Source organism: Lepidochelys kempii, chromosome 6, assembly GCF_965140265.1.
Source record: "Lepidochelys kempii isolate rLepKem1 chromosome 6, rLepKem1.hap2, whole genome shotgun sequence".
Classification (NCBI taxonomy): domain Eukaryota; kingdom Metazoa; phylum Chordata; order Testudines; family Cheloniidae; genus Lepidochelys; species Lepidochelys kempii.
Genome location: NC_133261.1, coordinates 29,859,393 through 29,879,539, shown reverse-complemented (window position 1 = coordinate 29,879,539; position 20,147 = coordinate 29,859,393). Strand labels below are relative to the sequence as shown.

Below are 20,147 nucleotides of genomic sequence, written 5' to 3'. Positions count from 1 at the left end.
GAAAATGCAAGTCTTAATGCCTTGAAACAAGTTGGAATACTGGGGGGAAAAATCGGTCAATGGAAATACTGTACTAATTGCTATTGAATTAAGTAACTAACAGTACCATGTGCTTTTAATAGCACCTTATAGCCATCATGGCAACATCATCTGAGGAAGTGTTACTGATAGTAAAGAAGGTGCGTCAAAAGAAACAGGATGGGGCTCTCTACCTTATGGCTGAAAGGATAGCATGGGCACCTGAAGGCAAAGACCGATTCACAGTCAGCCATATGTATGCAGATATAAAATGTAAGTGAAAGCACTTTCTATTTTATCTATTGCTCTTGTATGCAAATTATCAGTAAATATTTAAATAAAACTCAAACCTTATTTCACATGTATTTGGCCAATTTGGGCATTTCATTAGATTATTCTTTCTGGCAAGCATGAGTGGAACCAGGAGTAAATTACAGGCATAGAAGATTCTGCAATTCAAAAAATTTTCAGGTGTTTTTAATATAGACCCCAAATTTCTTAATTTTTTTTTTCATTTTTCCAATTTGTTAATCTCTGCAATCGCTTGGAAGCAGAAATATGTATTGTAGCCTAATGGAAAATCACTAGGCCATATGTCTTGTTTTGGAGGATACAGGATTTATGGGCCCCAAGAGGGAACTATCTAACCCATTTTCGGCTAATTAGGATGTGCATCTAGCTCTGCCACAGTCTATTCTATAAAACCCAGCTCACAATAAATTGATTAAAGTTTGGTAGAGTTATGTGGTCTGATGGTTCATTATACTAGCCTCTCATCTTTGAAAATCTAGATTAAAATCTGGTATACAGTGGGGTTATATTGGAGAAAGGGGCTCAGATCTTGAGGTGTGGTAGGGCAGTTTTTGCGGGTTTTAGGGAAGCAATGCAAATAAGATAATGCCTCAATGTAGAAGCGGGTAGATATTCACTATGGGTGGTGTCGATCTCCCCTAGTTGGTCCTGTATCTCCTTTTTCTCTGTGGCTATGGGAAAGGAGGAAGGGCTCAGGTATCCTTATGCCTTAGTGATCTCCAGCTGCTATAAGCAGCACCATGGGGCCATTGCTAGGTCCTGCAACTTGGAGGGAACAGAAACTCTGAGGGCTGCTCTGAGTTTTGCTAGAAAACTAGCAAAGGTGGAACATAAAGGTGGCCAAGGAGTACTCTGCTGCAGCTCAGGATCTGGGCCAGGATGTCTTTGGTTGCAGTGGGGAAAAGTGAGATGCAGCTTTTAAAGCTAATTTGTAGAGGCAGCAGCATGCTTCTCTTCCAGGGCTGGAAGAAATGTGCTATAATACCACCAATGTGGGATATCAGGATTTAATGGGATGATACCGACAACGGCATATAAATGAATGATCTGTGGAGAAAGTTTGTTACATAAATGTACTTGTATCACTAATTGCTGTTCTTTATATATTCTAGGCCAGAAAATCAGTCCGGAAGGAAAGGCTAAAATTCAACTACAGCTGGTACTGCATGCAGGGGACACAACCAACTTCCACTTCTCTAATGAAAGCACAGCAGTGAAGGAGCGAGATGCAGTGAAGGACCTTCTTCAGCAGCTGTTACCCAAATTCAAGAGGAAAGCAAATAAAGAACTTGAGGAAAAGAACAGGTAAAGTGGGAAGGGAGAAGGAGAAGATCTTTAATTACAACATAAATGTTTATGACTTGTGAACAGTTCTTGAGCTATATTGCTGTAGCACAAAAATGCTTTTTGTGTTCTACTTCAGTAGTAAAAATCTGTTGGCTTTAGATTCTGGTGAAATTCCTCTGGGCATGTTTTCATTTCACAGGACTTATGTAAGCAAGCCATTTATTTTGTTAAAAGCTTTGTGACTAACCTGTTACCTTATAAGGATCAATGGATTTCAGAGAGAGACTAGAAATTACTTCCTTCTAGCAGACAAGTGGAGCAAGATAAGTGATGCATTGGAATCTATTCATTTCCTCCCCAATCCTGGAATACAAATACTTTTTCTATCCAATCAGTTTCCTTCCTAAATTGAACATAGCTATACCATTTTTCTAAATAGACTTGTGTTCAGCGGGATGGCAAATAAGACTCGAGTGCACAGTTCATTAAATATTACAGTATTTTTAAAGAGTAGGAACAGCTGTATAATTTTGAAGAATTGGAAAACTCCAGGTTTGTGTTTTAAAAAAAAAATAGAATTTTTCGTTGTATCTATTTAGAAAGGACATGATGGAGGGTTTGCAGGCTAGAATTTGCTATGTCATTAGTAATTAGGCTTTTTTTAAACTACCCCTTTCTAAATAACCTTCTCAAACTGATTTCTGTCTACTTCTGTAGTATTTCTAGATTAGAATTTCTGATGGGTAATGTGAGAATTTGAGTAGAAAATTCTTCTTTAACTGTCTTAACATGTGAGGTGCAATAAATACACTGCCTACAAGAAACTAAACATAGGCTATTTGAGTTCTCCATATTTATATATTCTGCTTGCTGAGCATGTGCTTGGACTGGAGTCTTTTTTGGCCAGCATTGTCCTTTGGGGTTACACGTGCACCTTAAGTGTCCTTGTACCAAGGACACGAAGGGCAGAGTGGGTCCCTCTGCCGCTCAGTTCCTTCTCACCATCCATAACTGCAAAATGGAGCTCCTCAGTGTCCAGGTCTCAATGCAACCTTTTTCATAATCTTTATAGATAATTGTGTATATATATTTATATTAGTGCTAGGATAGTTACTTGATTTTGGAAATGTTTACCTTCCTTATTTTGATTCCCTCCCTCCCTCCCCCTGAACCTCTGATCAGGATGTTCTTGTCAGTACGGATTAAACTACATGGCTTTAAGTATTGTCCCTTTTGCCAGGTAGCAATTCCAGTTAACAATGGGCATCCCAGATGCCTTTTTGTCTTGGAAAGGCTCATATCTCTGACAGAAACTCACTGTGCAAGACTGTTGTTGGGTGAAAGTTGCTGTCAGAGCTCCTCCTCATGTCAGTACATAACATCGCAGTGGTTCTTCCAGTCCCGCGCTTCCTTTTGTTGGCTGATCTGTTTTGCAGTGGTCATATTCTTCAAGCAACCTGGTGCTACGGCCTGGTTACACTTAAAGTTCAGTCTCGCTCTTGGATAGCAAAGGTCCAACCAGAAGGTCAGACAAACAATTCTTCTGCCCCTTTTGGGTTACTCTTCAGCCCACCTTCTGGATTCTGTTCTCAGCCTCTTCTGGGCCACCTTTAAATTAGGGCTGTCAAGCTATTAAACAAATTTTATTGCAATTAATCAGTTTTAATAGCACTGTTTAAATAAGTGGTATTCTATTTAATATTTTAGGATGTTTTGTACATTTTCAAAGATTGATTTCAATTACAACACAATAAAAAGTGTACAGTGCTCACTTTATATTTTTTATTACAAATATTTGCACTGCAAAGAAGATAAACAAAATAAATAGTATTTCAATTCACCTCATACAAGTACTGTAGAGGCTGGTGCAGGGAGGCTGAGCTCACCAGGCCTCTGTTCTCTATGGGGTGCCCCCCGGGAGCAAGGGGCCAGTCGGGGCAATGGAACACAGAGGGGGTAGTCCCCAGAGCAAGGAGCTGGCCAAGGACAATAGGGTGTGCGGGGAGGTTGGTCCCCAGAGCGAGGGGCCGGCTGGGGGCAGTGGGGCACAGCAGGGTCAGGATCCCTTCCTCTCCACTGGAGCTGGGATGATAGCCACTTCCTCTTCTCTTCTCTCCTCTTCCTGCCCTCCGGAGGCAGATTGGGTTATTGCACCTGACTGGGCACTGTAGGGTCCCTCCACAGCCGATGCCTCCTTCCCCTTCCAGAGGTATGCAATTAATACTGTTAAAACTATTAACATGTTAATTTTGTTTTCAGTTAATCACAAGCATTAACTGTGATTGACAGCCATACTTTAAATCCTTCCCTGTGGCTGTAATACAGCACTGATTTTTAGGCTGGTTTTCCTGGAGTCATTTTCATAGTAAGTTCCCCCCCAGTGTGTCTCATCCCAAGGACCTTCTTGCAAACTCATAGCTCAAGGCCGCCCATAGGAGCTTAACTTGCTCCCTTTGGTTCCTTATCCCTCCAGGAGTTTCTTGTTGTCTGGGGCCTCTGGCAAAGCTTTCTCTCCAACTGTTCTCTCTCAAGCCTTTTTATGAGGCCCAGATGTTCAACTTACTATCACCTGATCCCATTAGTCCAGCCACCTCAAGTTAAGTTAATTATGGCCCAAAGGACTTTAAAGATTTGGGATTTCTTACTTTTTTTTTTTTTTTGTTAGACCACTCAATGCACCCAGCCTCTGATTCAGGCAGGGAAGACTCTCCCCCGGACAAAATAGGGAAGACCTCACACTTATGCCAAACAGAGACCATCATCTGGTACCTTCTTTCACTAGAGAAACGCAAAGCTTCCAAGAACGAGGCAGCATTTTCATAAAAGGAGCTCTTCTGTCTTGGCTATGACTTCATCCCATTCTCCGTCTATCTAAATTATTATTTCAGTCGGCTGGTTGAGAGTCGCTCTGATCGGTCTACTGGATCAACACCCTTCCTTCTTGTGCCACTCCCTACACACATGCAATTGGGAATCTCCTTCAGTTTTTCAAGGAGTCTTGGAACCTGATAACGGATATTCTCTACAGTTCCATACTATGCCCACTCCATCTTCCTGTCCCTTTCAGGGTTTGGGAGCATACCTGGACCATCATCAGGAGATTCTACTACATATAAACATATTGGAGCTCAGAGCTCTTCACAAATCCTGGGCCATGTTCCTACCATTGACTCAAGGACTGACTGGTCAAGTTATGAAATACAACACAATGGCCACGTTTTATATAAACAGGCAGGGAGGGGCCTATTCATCCCCATTATGGCTGAAGGACATGGTTTTGCTATGGAACTGGTGCATTTAGCACCAGGTATCTTCCAGGTCTACAGAAAGCTCAAATGTTCTGCTAGAGCAGACATTTTTCATCAGACCACCAGTGGATGATCAAGGATTCTGTTTTCTGCTGCATCCTTCAATAGACCTACTCACAACAGACAAGAGCAAGTAGTATGTCAGATTCTGCTCCAGGATCTCTGTTAAACATTCCTTATTCAGTGATTTACCAGGGATGATGTATGCTTACAAGCCAATCCCTGATTCCCGTGGTGCTGAGGAATAGCAGTTAGGATGCGGCCACAGTTATCATGATAGCTCCCGCCTGGCTGAGATAGCTTTGGTACCTGAAGCTGATGCTGTTACCAGTTCATCCATTGAAAACCTTTCCTCTTCTATCAAACTTAATCTCTCAAGACAACATGAACAACTCGCATCCAAATCCAGCCTCCCTCCATCTCACTGCTTGGCTACTGAGTGGATGTCGTCAGACAGATCATTCTGGACATCTGAGGAACATGTGTTAGTCCAGAATAGGACTAATTTATGCTGCTAAATGGAAAAGATCCAGGATTTGCTGTAAACAACGTGAATCACAGCCTATTGACAACCAGGTCCCTCCTCTTTTGGATTGCTTGCTTGCTCTAAAGAGTTTTGGACTGTTGATTAGCTCTGTTAGAGTGCACCTCATAGCCCCTTCTGCTTATTACACCTTCCTCACCCCCTTGTGGTGTAATTCCTTAAAGGCCTTATATGTTTTTCCACTAGTAAGGAAACCTCCCGGTACCTTAATGTGGTTGTGGCATACTTAATGCTCTTCCCCCTCCTCCCATTTGAACCTTTAGCCCTGTGCTTGACTTATCTATGAAAACATCCCTTTTTAGTAGCAGTTACATCAGCTAATTAGAGTTGGGACAATATAGGCTCTTATGACAGGACCTCCCTATGCCGTATTTCTTAGAGATAAAGGTATCACTTACACCCCATCCCAAGTTCTTGCCCAAATGATTCACTTACCAATATTCTTCCCTAAATTACATATTAATCAGGGGGAGGTTAGGCTGCACACCTTAAATTATTTGCAGAGCTCTATCCATTTATTTGCAAAGGACTAAATCCTTCAGGACCTCTCCGAATCAATTTACAGCATTTGCTGAGAAAATGAAAGGTCGAGCAGCATCAGCCCAGAGGCTATCCATGTGTGTTCAGTCTACATTAAGATTTGTTACAAATTAGCTAGTTTAGGTACCCAACAGCTGCCTGGCAAAGCATACCTGTTTCAGACACCTGAAAAGAAGTTATTTGTGGTTCAATCCATATTTTAGTAAATGTGTTCCCTGGTAGAAGCATTGAGGTTTGGTGCTGTGCTTCAATCTTTAAGTAAACTCCAGGCACCTACCTACTTGCATCAGGTCACTGCTTGTGAGTCATCAAGAATGGAATATTTATCAATAACCACTTAGGAAAAAAAAATTCTTTGAAATGTGTTTTCCATGTATATTCCGTGACCCATCCTTCTTCCCTGCTACTATGGAGTCCTAGAACATCTGGATTCTGTGATGGTGAAGGAAATAGTGGTAGTTGGGCATGCTCTGCCCTTTATGTCCTTGGAACAGGAGCATGAAGATACTCAGGGTGCATGTGCATCCCCACTGGATAGTGCTGGCCAAAAGACTAAGACTCTGATCTCAACCCCGTGGGCACCAAGAGTGACTATACATTAACAGCTTTCAAACTCCAGTTACTATAAGGCAAGTAACTTTTTTCTTTTTGTGGGTGCTGTCTTGTATTAACTTCTCTCTAGGGATCACCATTTTTGCCCATTAAAACTATCCCTCATCCAGCAGCTTTGTTTCTGTTTAGGGCTTGTCTACACAAGGACACTCACAAAAGTTAAGATGAATCAACTAAAGATGTGAAATTAAAGTGCATAAATTAAAACACATTAAACCTGGGTAGACTCTTCTTAAGTGAGGATTAAGCTACAGCGAACTACGGCCATTTTACTGCTGAATGAGTGACCACACAGGGGTTTAATGCCTTTTAAACTAATGCTTGTGAACTTCACACTTTCAGGGAAGTGAAAACAAATCAACTGAGTGTCCTCATGCGGACAAACCCTTTGTCTCTCCCCTTTGACCAATATGAATAGTAGTATTGGCCTCAATATCTCACTTGTACAACTAATTAACTTTTATTGGACAATGCTGTGCGTTTCTTACCTCACTGATCTGTTCGCTTCAGGAACCCATATGGCTTATTGACATGGAAATCCTGCCGAATTAGTGTGGAATGTTTCAATTTTATTCAATACATTCTTTTACTAGAATGCTGCAAGAAGATCCTGTTTTGTTTCAGCTTTATAAAGATCTCGTTGTGAGCCAAGTAATTAGTGCTGAAGAATTCTGGGCCAACCGTTTAAGCTTGAATGCTGTGGATAATTCTGTGGCACCTAGTAAGCAGGATGTGGGCATCTCTGCAGCTTTTCTGGTACGTTTGACCTACATAGCATAGGAAGGATTTTAAAACAAAAACATTTATTTCTTGACTAGACTTTCTCTGTAAAATGTGGATGAATTTAAATTTTACCCCAAATACAATTTGCTTTGAAATCTTTTTCTACCTAATGCAATACAAAAAAAAAGGCCCTGCCTTGAGTTTTAATGTGGTGTTTTTTGTAAGTGAAATTCCCCAATTCTAAACAAGAGTATCCATTATCTTTCCATAGTCTCAGAAGTTAAGCCAATCTCCTTGTCAGTGCAGGATTGTTCTCTGCATATACCCTAAAGTATTCTGTCTGGTCTATTTATAAATGTAATGAGAAAGGAGGTTTCCTCTATTTCCTGTTATACTTCCATATTCTGTTATACCGCTCCATCTGAAAGATTTTCCTGATATCTAACCTAAATTTTTCTCTATTTCATTTTCTTACTCCTTGTATGATACTTCCTCTGCCCTTTTTCTTTATACCTTCAGATATTTGTAGGCTCTTTTCTTAGCCAAGAAATGTGTGTATTCAGTCCTTTTTTTTTTTAAATTGATAAATCCTTCTTCCCACCTGAAAAGACAATTTTATAATGAAAGACATTGTCTGTAAGCAAATAAATTAGTTTCCTTAAGAGACGATCAAAGCTGCTCTTCATTTTGTACTGTGGCTTAAAAAAAAAAAACTACCCACTCTACTACTGTTTTTGTTTATATAGGTTAATTCTCTCTTACAGCTATCTTAAATGTGGGTTCACACATCAGTTTTAACAAAGTTTTAACTCAACCCATAACAAGATTTTACCCAGTTTGACAATATTCTTATGTTATTCCCATAGGCTGATGTTCGGCCTCAAACAGATGGCTGCAATGGTCTGAGGTATAACTTAACTTCAGATATTATTGAATCCATATTCAGGACTTATCCTGCAGGTAGGCAGAAAAATCAATACATATGTGATACAAAGCACGCCAAGTTGATTTTATGTTTTATCATTAGAAGACTAGAGGGTTAGTCCTACACTTGTTTCTGTTGGTAAAATGTACAGGGCTTCTGAACATTCCCTCCTACTCCCTTCTGCACTTCTTATGTGGTCTTACTTCAGTGTGGTGTTTTTTGTAGGTTCTGGAAATATTTTAGGGCTGTCGATTAATCACAGTTAACTCATGCGATTAAAAATATTAATCGCAGTTTTAATTGCACTGTTAAACAATAGAATACCAACTGAAATGTATTAAATATTTGTGGATGTTTTTCTACATTTTCAAATATATTGATTTAAATTACAACACAGTATGCAAAGTAGACAGTGCTCACTTTGCCATTTTTACAGTGCAAATATTTGTAATTAAACAAACAAGAAATAGTATTTTTCAATTCACCTCATACAAATACCATAGTGCAATCTCATTATGGTGAAAGTGCAACTTGCAAATGTAGATTGTTGTTGTTGTTGTTACATAACTGCACTTAAACACAAAATGTAAAACTGTAGAGCCTACAAGTTCACTCTGCCCTACTTCTAGTTCAGCCAATCGCTAAAACAAACAAGTTTCTTTATATTTTACAGGAGATAATGCTGCCTGCTTCTTGTTTACAATCTCACTGGAAAGAGAGAACAGGCATTCACATGGCACTTTTGTAGCCAGCATTGCAAGGTATTTACGTGCCTGATATACTAAACATTCATATGCACCTTCATGCTTTGGCCACCGTTCCAGAGGACATGCTTCCATGCTGATGATGCTCATTAAAAAAATAATGCATTAAATAAATTTGTGGCTGAACTCCTTGGGAGAGAATTATGTCTCCTACTCTGTTTTAGCTGTATTCTGCCATATATTTCATGTTATAGCAGTCTCAGATGATGACCCAGCACATGTTGTTCATTTTAAGAACACTTTCACTGCAGATTTGACAAAACGCAAAGAAGGTACCAATGTGAGATTTCTAAAGATAGTTACAGCACTCTACTCAAGGTTTAAGAATCTGAAGTGCCTTCCAAAATCTGAGACAGACGAGGTGTAGAGCATGCTTTCAGAAGTCTTAGAAGAGCAACACTTTGATGCAGAAACTACAGAACTCGAACCACCAAAAAAGAAAATCAACCTTCTGCTGGTGGCATCTGACTCAGATGATGAAAATGAACATGTGTTGGTCTGCACTGCTTTGGATGGTTATCGAACAGAACCTGTTATCAGCATGGACGCATGTCCTCTGAAATGGTGGTTGAAGTATGAAGAGACCTATGAATCTTTAGTCCATCTGGCGTATGCTGGCTACAATAGTACCATTCGAACACCTGTTCTCACTTTCAGGTGATACTGTAAACAAGAAGTGGACAACATTATCTCCTGCAAATGTAAGCAAACTTGTTTGTCTGAGCGATTGGCTGAACAAGAAGTAGAACTGAGTGGACTTGTATGCGCTAAAGTTTTACATTTTTATTTTTGAATGCAGGGGTTTTGGGTTTTTTACATAATTTTACATTTGTATGGTCAACATCCATGATAAAGAGATTGCACTACAGTACTTGTACTAGGTGAATTGAAAAATACTATTTTTTTTACAGTGCAAATATTTGTAATAAAAAATAAAGTGAGCACTGTACACTTTGTATTGTGTTGTAATTGAAATCAATATATTTGAAAATGTAGAAAATATCAAGCTATTTAAATAAATGGTATTCCATGGTTTAAGAGTTTGATTAATATGCAATTAATCACAACTAATTTTTTTAATCACTCGACGGCCCTAATTTTAAGGCTTGAGGCTGAAAAGAGACTCTGGAATTATTCAGTTTGCTTTGCCTTTAAGCCATGAGTAAATGTTCATGCTAAGTTCCACTCTCCATTTGAAGGATTTTTTTTTAACGATTCTAAAATTTTCTAATGAGAGATTGTTGGTAAATTATCTGATTTACAAATGCTAGATTGGACCCTGATACTGACATTAGTTTGATCAGTCCTGGATGAAAAAGAACCAGTCCATCTTGGGAACAATATGGAAGGATTCCTCTTAAATAACTAGACTTCTGACCTTCGAAATTTTCCAGATGTGCTCAGCTATACCATTTTCAAAGTTTATAGGCTATTGGTGTTTGTTTCCAATACCTAATAAGCATTGTTGGGCATGACAGAACTTCAGTTTGTTGCATAAATTGCCATCTCTTTTTAAAATCCAAACTCCATATCTTTTTAGTTAGTAAGTGTTTACGCCTATTCAACATAAGCTTTGGTCATTTTCCATCACACACCAACAATTAAAACAGTATCTTGAATTGCAAAATAGCTTAAACACACTTTGGTTTGTTTGCAGTAAAAGTGAAATATGCAGAAAATGTTCCACATAATATGACGGAAAAAGAATTCTGGACACGATTTTTCCAGTCTCACTACTTCCATCGAGATAGGCTGAATACAGGCTCAAAAGACCTCTTTGCTGAATGTGCCAAAATGGATGAAAAAGGTAAGCTTTTCTTTCTCTGCAACAGGTGATTGTGATGGTAGCCACAGTAAACTGAAACTTCAAAATTAATTAAAAAAATAAAGCTAAGTTTTTGAAAGCCACATTAGATTAATCAGATAAAACCAACATTCTCATTTTTAAAAATTATGTATTTGTCCTGTTATTTGATAAATGCTGCAAGATGACAGGAGCCAAGACCTGTGATGTAATCTTTAGACAGTGTTGATCACGCTGAATGTTTACAAAAAGAAAAGGAGTACTTGGGGCATCTTAGAGACTAACAAATTTATTTGAGCATAAGCTTTCATGAGCTACAGCTCACTTCATCGGATGCTTATACTCAAATAAATTTGTTAGTTTCTAAGGTGCCACAAATACTCCTTTTCTTTTTGTGGATACAGACTAACACGGCTGCTACTCTGAAACCTATATATTTACAGTATCTGATTATGGAAGACATTTCAGGTTCTGTACTAAAATCCTTAGAAACAAATTAGTGCTTAAAAGATGCCAGCACTAGAAAATCCTTTTTATACACAACTCATGCAGCATGGATAATGTCAGTGAAAGCTTCCTCATAATGTACAACGAAGGGGCCTTAACCATACCTCTGATAGTAGGGCATAGTTTTGTTCAGGTGACTATTTATTCTGTGATGTCTCTGCTGAGACTTGCAACAGACATGGGTTTTGTGATAAATCAGTTCTCTAGAAAGTGGATAAAGATTGGTTTCTTTCACAGGCCATTTGAATACATTCTACTTTCATTGACCATCACAGTTCTGAGACATATTTGAAACCATGACCTTGAGGTGAAAAACGTCAAAGTTATATTCTGAAAATGTCATCTTCTCTTGATGCATGTGTATAATCCACGAATGATACACACATGTATGGAGAGAAGATTAGATCCTTTAATATATTAATACTGAATGCTTTTCATTCTGGGATTGTCAGCTGAAGGACACTATCAAAGCAAAAACAAACAAAAGCCATACCTCATCATCAGATGTGTAAAGTGATGCATAAAAAAGTTAAGTGTTTTACCCAAGATCACACAGTAAGACAGTGGCAGAATTGGAAATAGAACATAGGAGTTATGGCTTCCAGTTCTCTGTTCTAACCACTAGTCAATACTATCTATTGAAAAATTAAATATAATACTTTATATTGAAGGCAGTACCATTGATGAATTACTAGAAAACGTTCAGAATTGTGGGTGGAAGTATCTGGAACTAGTTAGAATAATTCCTGCAATAATTTTCAAAAATACAGAGCAAAAGACTGACTTTAATGATAGATGCTATAAAGGGCTGAAAGTTACTGCACATAATAGCACTTGGACACATGCAAAACCTTCTGACAATACCCTTTTTCCCAACCACGGAACATGTTCGGAGGATTAAAAAAAAAAATCGTTGTACTTTTTAGAAATACTTGTGTCCTAAAATAGATACAGCCTTGTTTTTTTTTGATACCTGTAGTGTTCAGTTCACTGGTTCCTGCAAACCCATATAATCTAAAATGTACCTGATGTCTTACATGTTGCTTGGTTAGATATAAACTACAAATTCAAGTTTGGCAACAACTAGTGCTGTTTTAGAAATAAATTTCCTGCACATATATTGGTGTCTAATAGTAATTTAGTACTATATGTTTGTAAGAAAATTATGGAATCATAAAAAGGTACTGAAGTCCAGATAACTTGGAGGCTCACGCTTTATCAGCCCTGAGTGTTGACAGATATTCTTGTTTAGATACTACTTTGCAAGAAGACATTGGATTTTTTCCTTCTCATAGGGTTAAAAACAATGGTGTCTCAAGGGGTGAAAAATCCACTGCTAGATTTAACGGCCTTGGAGGATAAATCGTTAGATGAGGTAAGTACAGAGACTGTAAAACAAAAAAAGTAAGACTTTCCACATTTTAAAACTGGATCAACTTATCAGCTTAAAGGACTGCAAACAATACCAAAATACAAACTTTCCACTGAATAACTTCTGGTGCCCAGTGCTAATTTTTCACTGAATGTCTCCTCTTTGTGTTGATGTTCTGGGTCTGATTCTAATCACATCAGTTCTACACCAGTGTAACTGCATAGAGTTACTTCTGATATACATTGGGGTAGTGGATGGAGAATCAGAACTTGTATTCTCAGTCTGTGTGCTATGCATCTTTTCTTTATTCGATGGCGCTGCATTACCTCAGCTGGCTTCCTAAGCACACTGGGATAAAATCTGACTTTGTTTCTAGAAGCATTCTTGTACAGCTTTTTTATTTTAAAATAGACCTCTCCTTATTTAATCCTTTCCATTTAGAGGCTACCTGGCATTGGTAAACAGGAATCCTACAATACAGAAGATTAAGATCAAAGCGAAGATAAATATAAAAGTTACCACGTTTTTGGTCCAACTTATGTACTTAAAATGAAGTTAACTATATACACAACACTTCTTAATATCAATTTAAAATATTAAATACACCTCTACCCTGATATAACGCTGTCCTTGGCAGCCAAAAAATCTTACCGTGTTATAGGTGAAACCGCGTTATATCGAACTTGCTTTAGTCCACTGAAGCGTGCAGCCCGGCCCCCGGAGTGCTGCTTTACCGCATTATATCTGAATTTGTGTTATATCAGGTTGCGTTATAGAGGTGTGCTTTGCACCACACACAGCAAAGGCTTGTTTGATAGTTCCAAAGATACCACTGACTTAATGGTTAAAACAGAAGAATTAGTCGCTAGAGTCAGAGTGCAAATTAATACAACTTTATATTGTTTTACAATGATATAAGCTGTATCCCTAAGCACTTAATAAAATTTAAAATATGACGACAGATTTGGTGAACGACATTCCTATTCATTTGTTTACTAAACAGTCCTTGGCCTACTGGATTTCTATAAACTTCTGTAAGAATTTGGTAATTGGAGCTAACAGTTTGAAAATAAAGAATTAGCATTTATACAGAGGTTTACATGTTCAAAGTGCAAAACAAGCATTAATGCTCTCAACGTCCCTGTGAGGTTGGGAAGTGCTATCCCCAGCGTACAAATGGGGAAACGAGGCAGAGGTGAAGAGGTCACACTGCACATAAGCAGTAGAGCCAGCATTAGGACCCTGAGGACTCCCAATACTATGTATATTCCTCTAAACCACACTGCAATGCTGTTCATTCAGTAAAGCCCAGAAAATGGGAAATGCAGAATCACTGCTACATGTCTGATCTAATGGAAAATAGGGAATGGTCTCACTTTTTAGACTCAGACTTGAAGGTCAGAAGGGACCAAAATGATCATCTAGTTTGACCTCCTGCACATTGCAGACCACAGAACCTCACCCACCCACTCCTGTAATAGACCCATAATCTCTGGTTGAGTTACTGAAGACCTCAAATTGTGGCTTGAAGATATCAAGTTACAGAGAATCCACTATTTACATTAGTTTAAACCTGCAAGTGACCTGTGCCCCATGCTGCAGTTAGTTTGGAATAACTTAACTGTTAATTACTTTACTTGCAGGGTTATGGTGTTTCCTCTGTGCCATCCACATCAAACTCCTCAAAGTCCTTAAAGGAGAGTAGCAATGCTGCCATTATAAAACGCTTTAATCATCACAGTGCCATGGTCCTTGCAGCTGGGCTCAGAAAACAGTAAGTTTCAGCATAGGAAAAAGCTCTCCAAACTGGTGACTAATTCAAACTTGAAAATTTTACAAATGTTATCTTGAAGCCTGTGGAATATTATGATCTAAAAACAAATCTGATAGTGTGGATTCCATTTTTACTTTTAAAATCCCTTTCAGTGTATAAGGCCATACCAACCACCAAAATTAAAGATGTTATTTTTGCACAAGGTGGCGTAAAATATGGCCATCTGGAAATACCTTCATATATTCCTCTTCTGTACTGTATCTCAAACATGGATTTTTTTCATGTTTTATTTAAATCATGCCTTGACTGTCAATCATGACAGTCAATCATGCCTTGACTGATTTGCCTTAGAGAATATTTGACAACTGACAACCTCATCCAAACGATAGCCCAAATTAAGGCCTAGAAGGCCATGAGTGCAGTGAAATTGGTCCAGTTTTTGCCATGCAGAGGGATAGATTGATTAGATGCAAGGACATCACGTGGAGTTCATGCCACCTGCACATTGAACATAGCTCTGTAGGGACTTCCTATACTGCTGTGTTCAGGAGGAGGGGACAGAAGAGCCAGGGCAACTGGGTTTACTAATGCAGATCCACAAGGTGGCTGAGTTACAGTTCTGTTGCAGTAGTGTCTGCTGTGCAGCCCAGGAAGGATTCCTTCTCCATCTGAGTCCTGCAAAACTCAGCCAACTATAGTCAACTTATCCAGTCTGTTCTTTAGGAGACACATTTTCCCCTTAGTGCTTCTTTATTTGCTCATATGATGTATTTGTGTTTTCATTTAAATAGAATACATTACCTTAATAAGCCTTTCTGATAGGAAACATTCCATCCCCCAAAACTTATATTGCTCCTTTCTACAAAATGCACAGTCTGGAGATTAAGGCACCTTTACTTGCCCGTCCTGTGTGGGAGTACTCCCTATTGTATGTGCACAGCAGCAGTCAGAATCAGAGTGCCAATTAGAGGGAGAATAGCAACACTCATACTGTGAACGTAGCACGCCCAGCACTCCCACACTCCAGACAAGTTTGTGTGGAGGTGACAGTATGGTGTTGGGCAAGACTTCTTCAGTGTGATACTAAAGACGATGATGCAGGCAGTGGATGCAAAGCTTAGAGAAAAACAGGATTGAGGCCCAAGAGAGCCTGTAGAGCAGATATTCTCACTAAGCACCCTCATAGAAGAGTGTATAGAATGGCAAGCTGCCCTCCTTACCTATTTCACTGATTTTCAAAAGGCATTTGACAGCCTTCACAGACATACATAGTGAATATTCTTCAGTTCTATAGCATCCCAGCTAAAGTTGGCCATATCATCAAGGCCATGTGCAGAGATCAGAAGTGTTTTAAGGGGGGGAACAACCACACAAGAGTGGTTTAATGTGGAGAGTGGCATGAAATGAGGGCTGCATTTTATCACTGCTGTTGTTTGGCATGGTCATAGACAGGATAACAAAGTAGTATATTAGCAATACAAATACTGGTATAGCATGGATAGATGGCAAATACCTAGAAAGCCAAGATTTTCCTGCACTGAACACTACCCCTGAAAAGTTAAAAATAAAGACAGCCTGGCAAATACAGCATGCCAGGCAGAACTCAGAACAGACATCTGCTAAAATAAACATCCTGGAAACCCAGACATCAAACAGTAACACCACATTTGAAGACAAAAACATCGAGAAAGTAGAATAGTTCACCTACTTGCGCAGCACCATCATGGCCAACAGAGACCTCAAGAAGGAAGTGACATCAAGGATAGGAAAGGCATCCAGAGCACTTATTCAACTTAACGTATGGAAAGCTAAGATACTCAGCACTGAGATTACGTTTGAATTGAAAATTCTCAATTTTGTTCTATCATGTGGCCTCGAACTGGAGATCTATCAAAATGTTAGACAGAAAACTAGACCCCTTTGAAAATAAGTGTCTATGACAGATCCTGGGCATTGGTTGGAAATACGTATTTACCAGCGAAGAGATGTGAGAAATCAGCCACCAGCCACTCATCTCCACCAGAATCAGAAGGAGTAGCTGTACTCCAGAAACTAACATGGATTCCCACATGAAGATGTTAAGTAGAAACTAACTGGTATGAGAAAACAAGGGTGTCCAAGAGACACTTTAAGAAAAACCCTTAACAGGGAGGACAGAACAGTAGATCTCAACACCATAGAGCAGATGGAAGCAGCAGCAAATAACAGAGGACTAAAAGAGAGTAGTTTCTGTCCTGTGTGCCAACACTGACATGGAAATGATGTGATGTAAATGCATTAACAGTAACACACCACGTGTGTGACTAAAGTTTTAGTTGGCAGGAGGACTTCTTCACTGCAGTATGGTCCTGTTACCTCCCTGTCTATGTCAAGAGTACACTATTTTTTTTCTTTGTGCAGAGATGAGGAATATTATCCCCATTGCCCATCGTCAACAAAATACTGACCCTTTTTAGAGTGACACCCAGGGGTCCAGCATTTAAGTGCAGACCTTTTTGAAAGAAATAAAGATTAACCTACTACATGTCCTCAGTCTAAATGTCAGTCTCCCACAAGATGACTTATTGTTCGCTTCCTTCTAATACTGTCTTTTATTTTAAGAGAAGCACAAAATGATCACTACAGTGAGACCAGCAGTATGGATGGAAACTCCCGGGATTCAGATTTCTTTCAGACACCAATAAAAAAGGTATGAACAAAGTGAGTTTTCCACTGCAATTCCAATTGACGTATAATACTGCGAACAGCTGCATAAAGCATCATCTGCTTAAAAGTATGAAGAATGATATGAATAAAGTATTAAATACAACAGCCTTAAGATGAACATGCTGTTGACACAGAGCTCTTCATTTATTTAAATGCAAATAACTTTAATTGATAATACAATCTTCCTGTTGTTTTTTTTTCTTTCACTGAGTAAATATTGACATTTTCCCCCATACCTTTCTAATGGATCTTAAAAGGCATGTTCTGTTCATTGTGTGTGGTTGTATTTATGCATTACCACTGTAAGTGCCTGAGCACCTTTAGGAGAACATCCAGGCAAAGAATTAAGATATTATTAGTAGTTGCAACCACTGCATGGAATTAATATATTGAATACATTGGGGAAGGAATGCACACTTACTACTTATTAGTAAACAGAATGCTAATTTGATACTTAAGCTAAAGGGGTTGACCTTGCATCAGAATCATAGGGCTCAACTGAAAGTGAGTTTCAAATTTGATTGATTATTGGTGCACAAAAATGAGGCAACTATAGTGTTTCTCTTAGAATTTTTCCACAGAGCTGCTGTGTTCAGGATACTGGAATTATGTAAAAATTGCAAAGAAAATAGAATGTTTTGAATGACTGCATACTGCAATCCAAAAAGCTAAGGGGGAAAACTTCACTGACTTTTAACCTTTGCACATACACTTCCCCCAACCCCCAAAAATTACTTGAAATCTACACAAGTAACAAACAGTTTGTAGAAAATACCCATTGTAGCTTTTGTGGCAGTCACTAGCTCTGACTTTACTATATGGTGCAGTTTTCAGTGGGAATGAACAACAGAGCAGGACTAAAGGAAAATCTCTCTACACTTAATGAATGAAGAAAGCAAGAGATGTCCAAAGCAGTTTTCACTTAATTTTCATTGTATCATATTTAAGTATACTACTGTTAATGATCCTTAATATTTTCTGCCACAAATGAACACCTTATTTAGCTACATATCTGCGCTGGCTCTAGGGTTAAATTCCTGCACTAAAAACATTAACCCTGTTCCTTCCTCTTGTATTAAAGTAACATATGCACATAAACAGGGACTACAAAGGGTTGTTTATGTATGTGTGCACTTTTTTTTTAAAATGAGTTGGCTCTGATTATAAAAAAAAAAAATCCGGGCCAGGATCTGCAGAAAAAGTAGTAAAGGCCATTAGTACTAAAACAAGCATGTGAACATGTTTTTTAAAAAAGGGAAGGTGGCAGGGAGCTCTGCCCATGGGATTTCAGTAGAGTATTTACCTAAATATGGCTTTGGTCATGTTTTTCCTGTTCATATATTCATAGAGTGAGTTTTACTGTAACTTCCTTCAAAACTGGCAGACACTAGGTTCTTCGACAAGTTTCTGCTTTTATTAAAATTTCTCAAATGCCATTTAAAAATTTGTTTAACAAGACAATGATTTTGGAATTTTTAAACATTTTAGTTGGCTTCTGTGCTTTTTAGTTTAAAAATAGTAGAAATAATTTTACGATCGGATTTACCACCACGTAACTTCCAGTGCATTTAAACACTCAGCCCAACTCTGAAGCCCTCGCACAAGCATTGACTCCAATTATAATTGTCTTACATTTTCAGAACTGACCAGTGGTATTGACAAAAAGAAAAGGAGTACTTGTGGCACCTTAGAGACTAACAAATTTATTTGAGCATAAGCTTTCGTGAGCTACAGTTGACAAAAAGAAAAGGAGTACTTGTGGCACCTTAGAGACCAACAAATTTATTTGAGCATAAGCTTTCGTGAGCTACAGTTGACAAAAAGAAAAGGAGTACTTGTGGCACCTTAGAGACCAACAAATTTATTTGAGCATAAGCTTTCGTGAGCTACAGTGAGCTCACTGTAGCTCACGAAAGCTTATGCTCAAATAAATTTGTTGGTCTCTAAGGTGCCACAAGTACTCCTTTTTTTTTTTGTCAATACAGACTAACACGGCTGCTACTCTGAAACCAGTGGTATTGAGTGTCTTAAGTTCTGAGTGCCCAGTTTCAGATCCTTAAAGGGATCTGACTTTCCAAAAGTGCTGAGTACTTGCTCTCTGAAGACCTGGATCCTTTAAGATGTTAGGTTGGATACCCAGGAATGCTAGTCATTTGTAAAATTAGGCCTGTCTGTTTGTGTAAAGGTCTTTGAGATTTGGCTGAGATCATAGCACAGCATGTGGCCACTTCGTGCTGCGCTGCTGAGGGAATCTTAATCACTGGGCCAACAGCCTGCTATGGAAGGAAGACGCATTTATATGGGGGTAATCCACTTGTGGTATAGAGAAAATATGGCCGCTCTTAGGCCACCATCCTCTTCCTTCCTCTTGCTGTTGCCAGTTGGGCTGTGATGGGAGAAAGGAGGTCCCCCTTTGCCATGGCAAATAGTATAGGGATCTTGTGGCCTTCACAGCCAGTGTCACTGAAAACTGAGCTAGACAACCAGAGCCACCTATACACCTCTCCTCCCAACCTACGCTGGTGATGCACTGCCAGAGCAGAGGATCTGAGCCACATGGGCTTTTTTCATTTATCTTGGCTTTTTCCATTCTCTTACCAGGAAACTATGACAAGAAAAAAAGCACAGTCTGTGTATGTGCAACTATATCATAAGTAATTTAGTTTTTATTGTCTCATTATATTGCAGGTGAAGCTACAGGAGGCTATTGAATATGAAGATTTAGGAAAGAATAATAGCATTAAAACTATTGCACTAAACCTAAAGAAATCTGATCGGTAAGTTCAATGGATAAAAGAAAACTGCAGTTCTTTGGATGTTTCAGCATATTAAAACTAATATAAATCTCTTTATGATCTATTCAGAATCAATCTGTCCCTAATATGCTAATCTGCTTTGTGTTTCAATGCTTCTAAATTAAAATTTCATTAATCTGAAACCTTGTTTAAACA

The 20,147-nt window shown here is 38.7% G+C and overlaps 1 protein-coding gene across 1 annotated transcript in view; it reads left to right on the top strand.

Moving 5' to 3' along the window:
• The window catches only part of GTF2H1 (general transcription factor IIH subunit 1), a 36,762-nt gene that overhangs the window by 5,973 nt on the left and 10,642 nt on the right, over nt 1-20,147 (top strand). The window contains exons 2-10 of the mRNA XM_073347331.1: nt 123-291; nt 1,443-1,635; nt 7,215-7,377; nt 8,211-8,304; nt 10,691-10,840; nt 12,640-12,719; nt 14,360-14,490; nt 17,092-17,179; nt 19,885-19,973. Of these exons, the coding sequence (XP_073203432.1) occupies nt 138-291; nt 1,443-1,635; nt 7,215-7,377; nt 8,211-8,304; nt 10,691-10,840; nt 12,640-12,719; nt 14,360-14,490; nt 17,092-17,179; nt 19,885-19,973 (1,142 nt within the window). The 5' untranslated portion in view covers nt 123-137. The remainder of the gene's footprint in view (nt 1-122; nt 292-1,442; nt 1,636-7,214; nt 7,378-8,210; nt 8,305-10,690; nt 10,841-12,639; nt 12,720-14,359; nt 14,491-17,091; nt 17,180-19,884; nt 19,974-20,147) is intronic.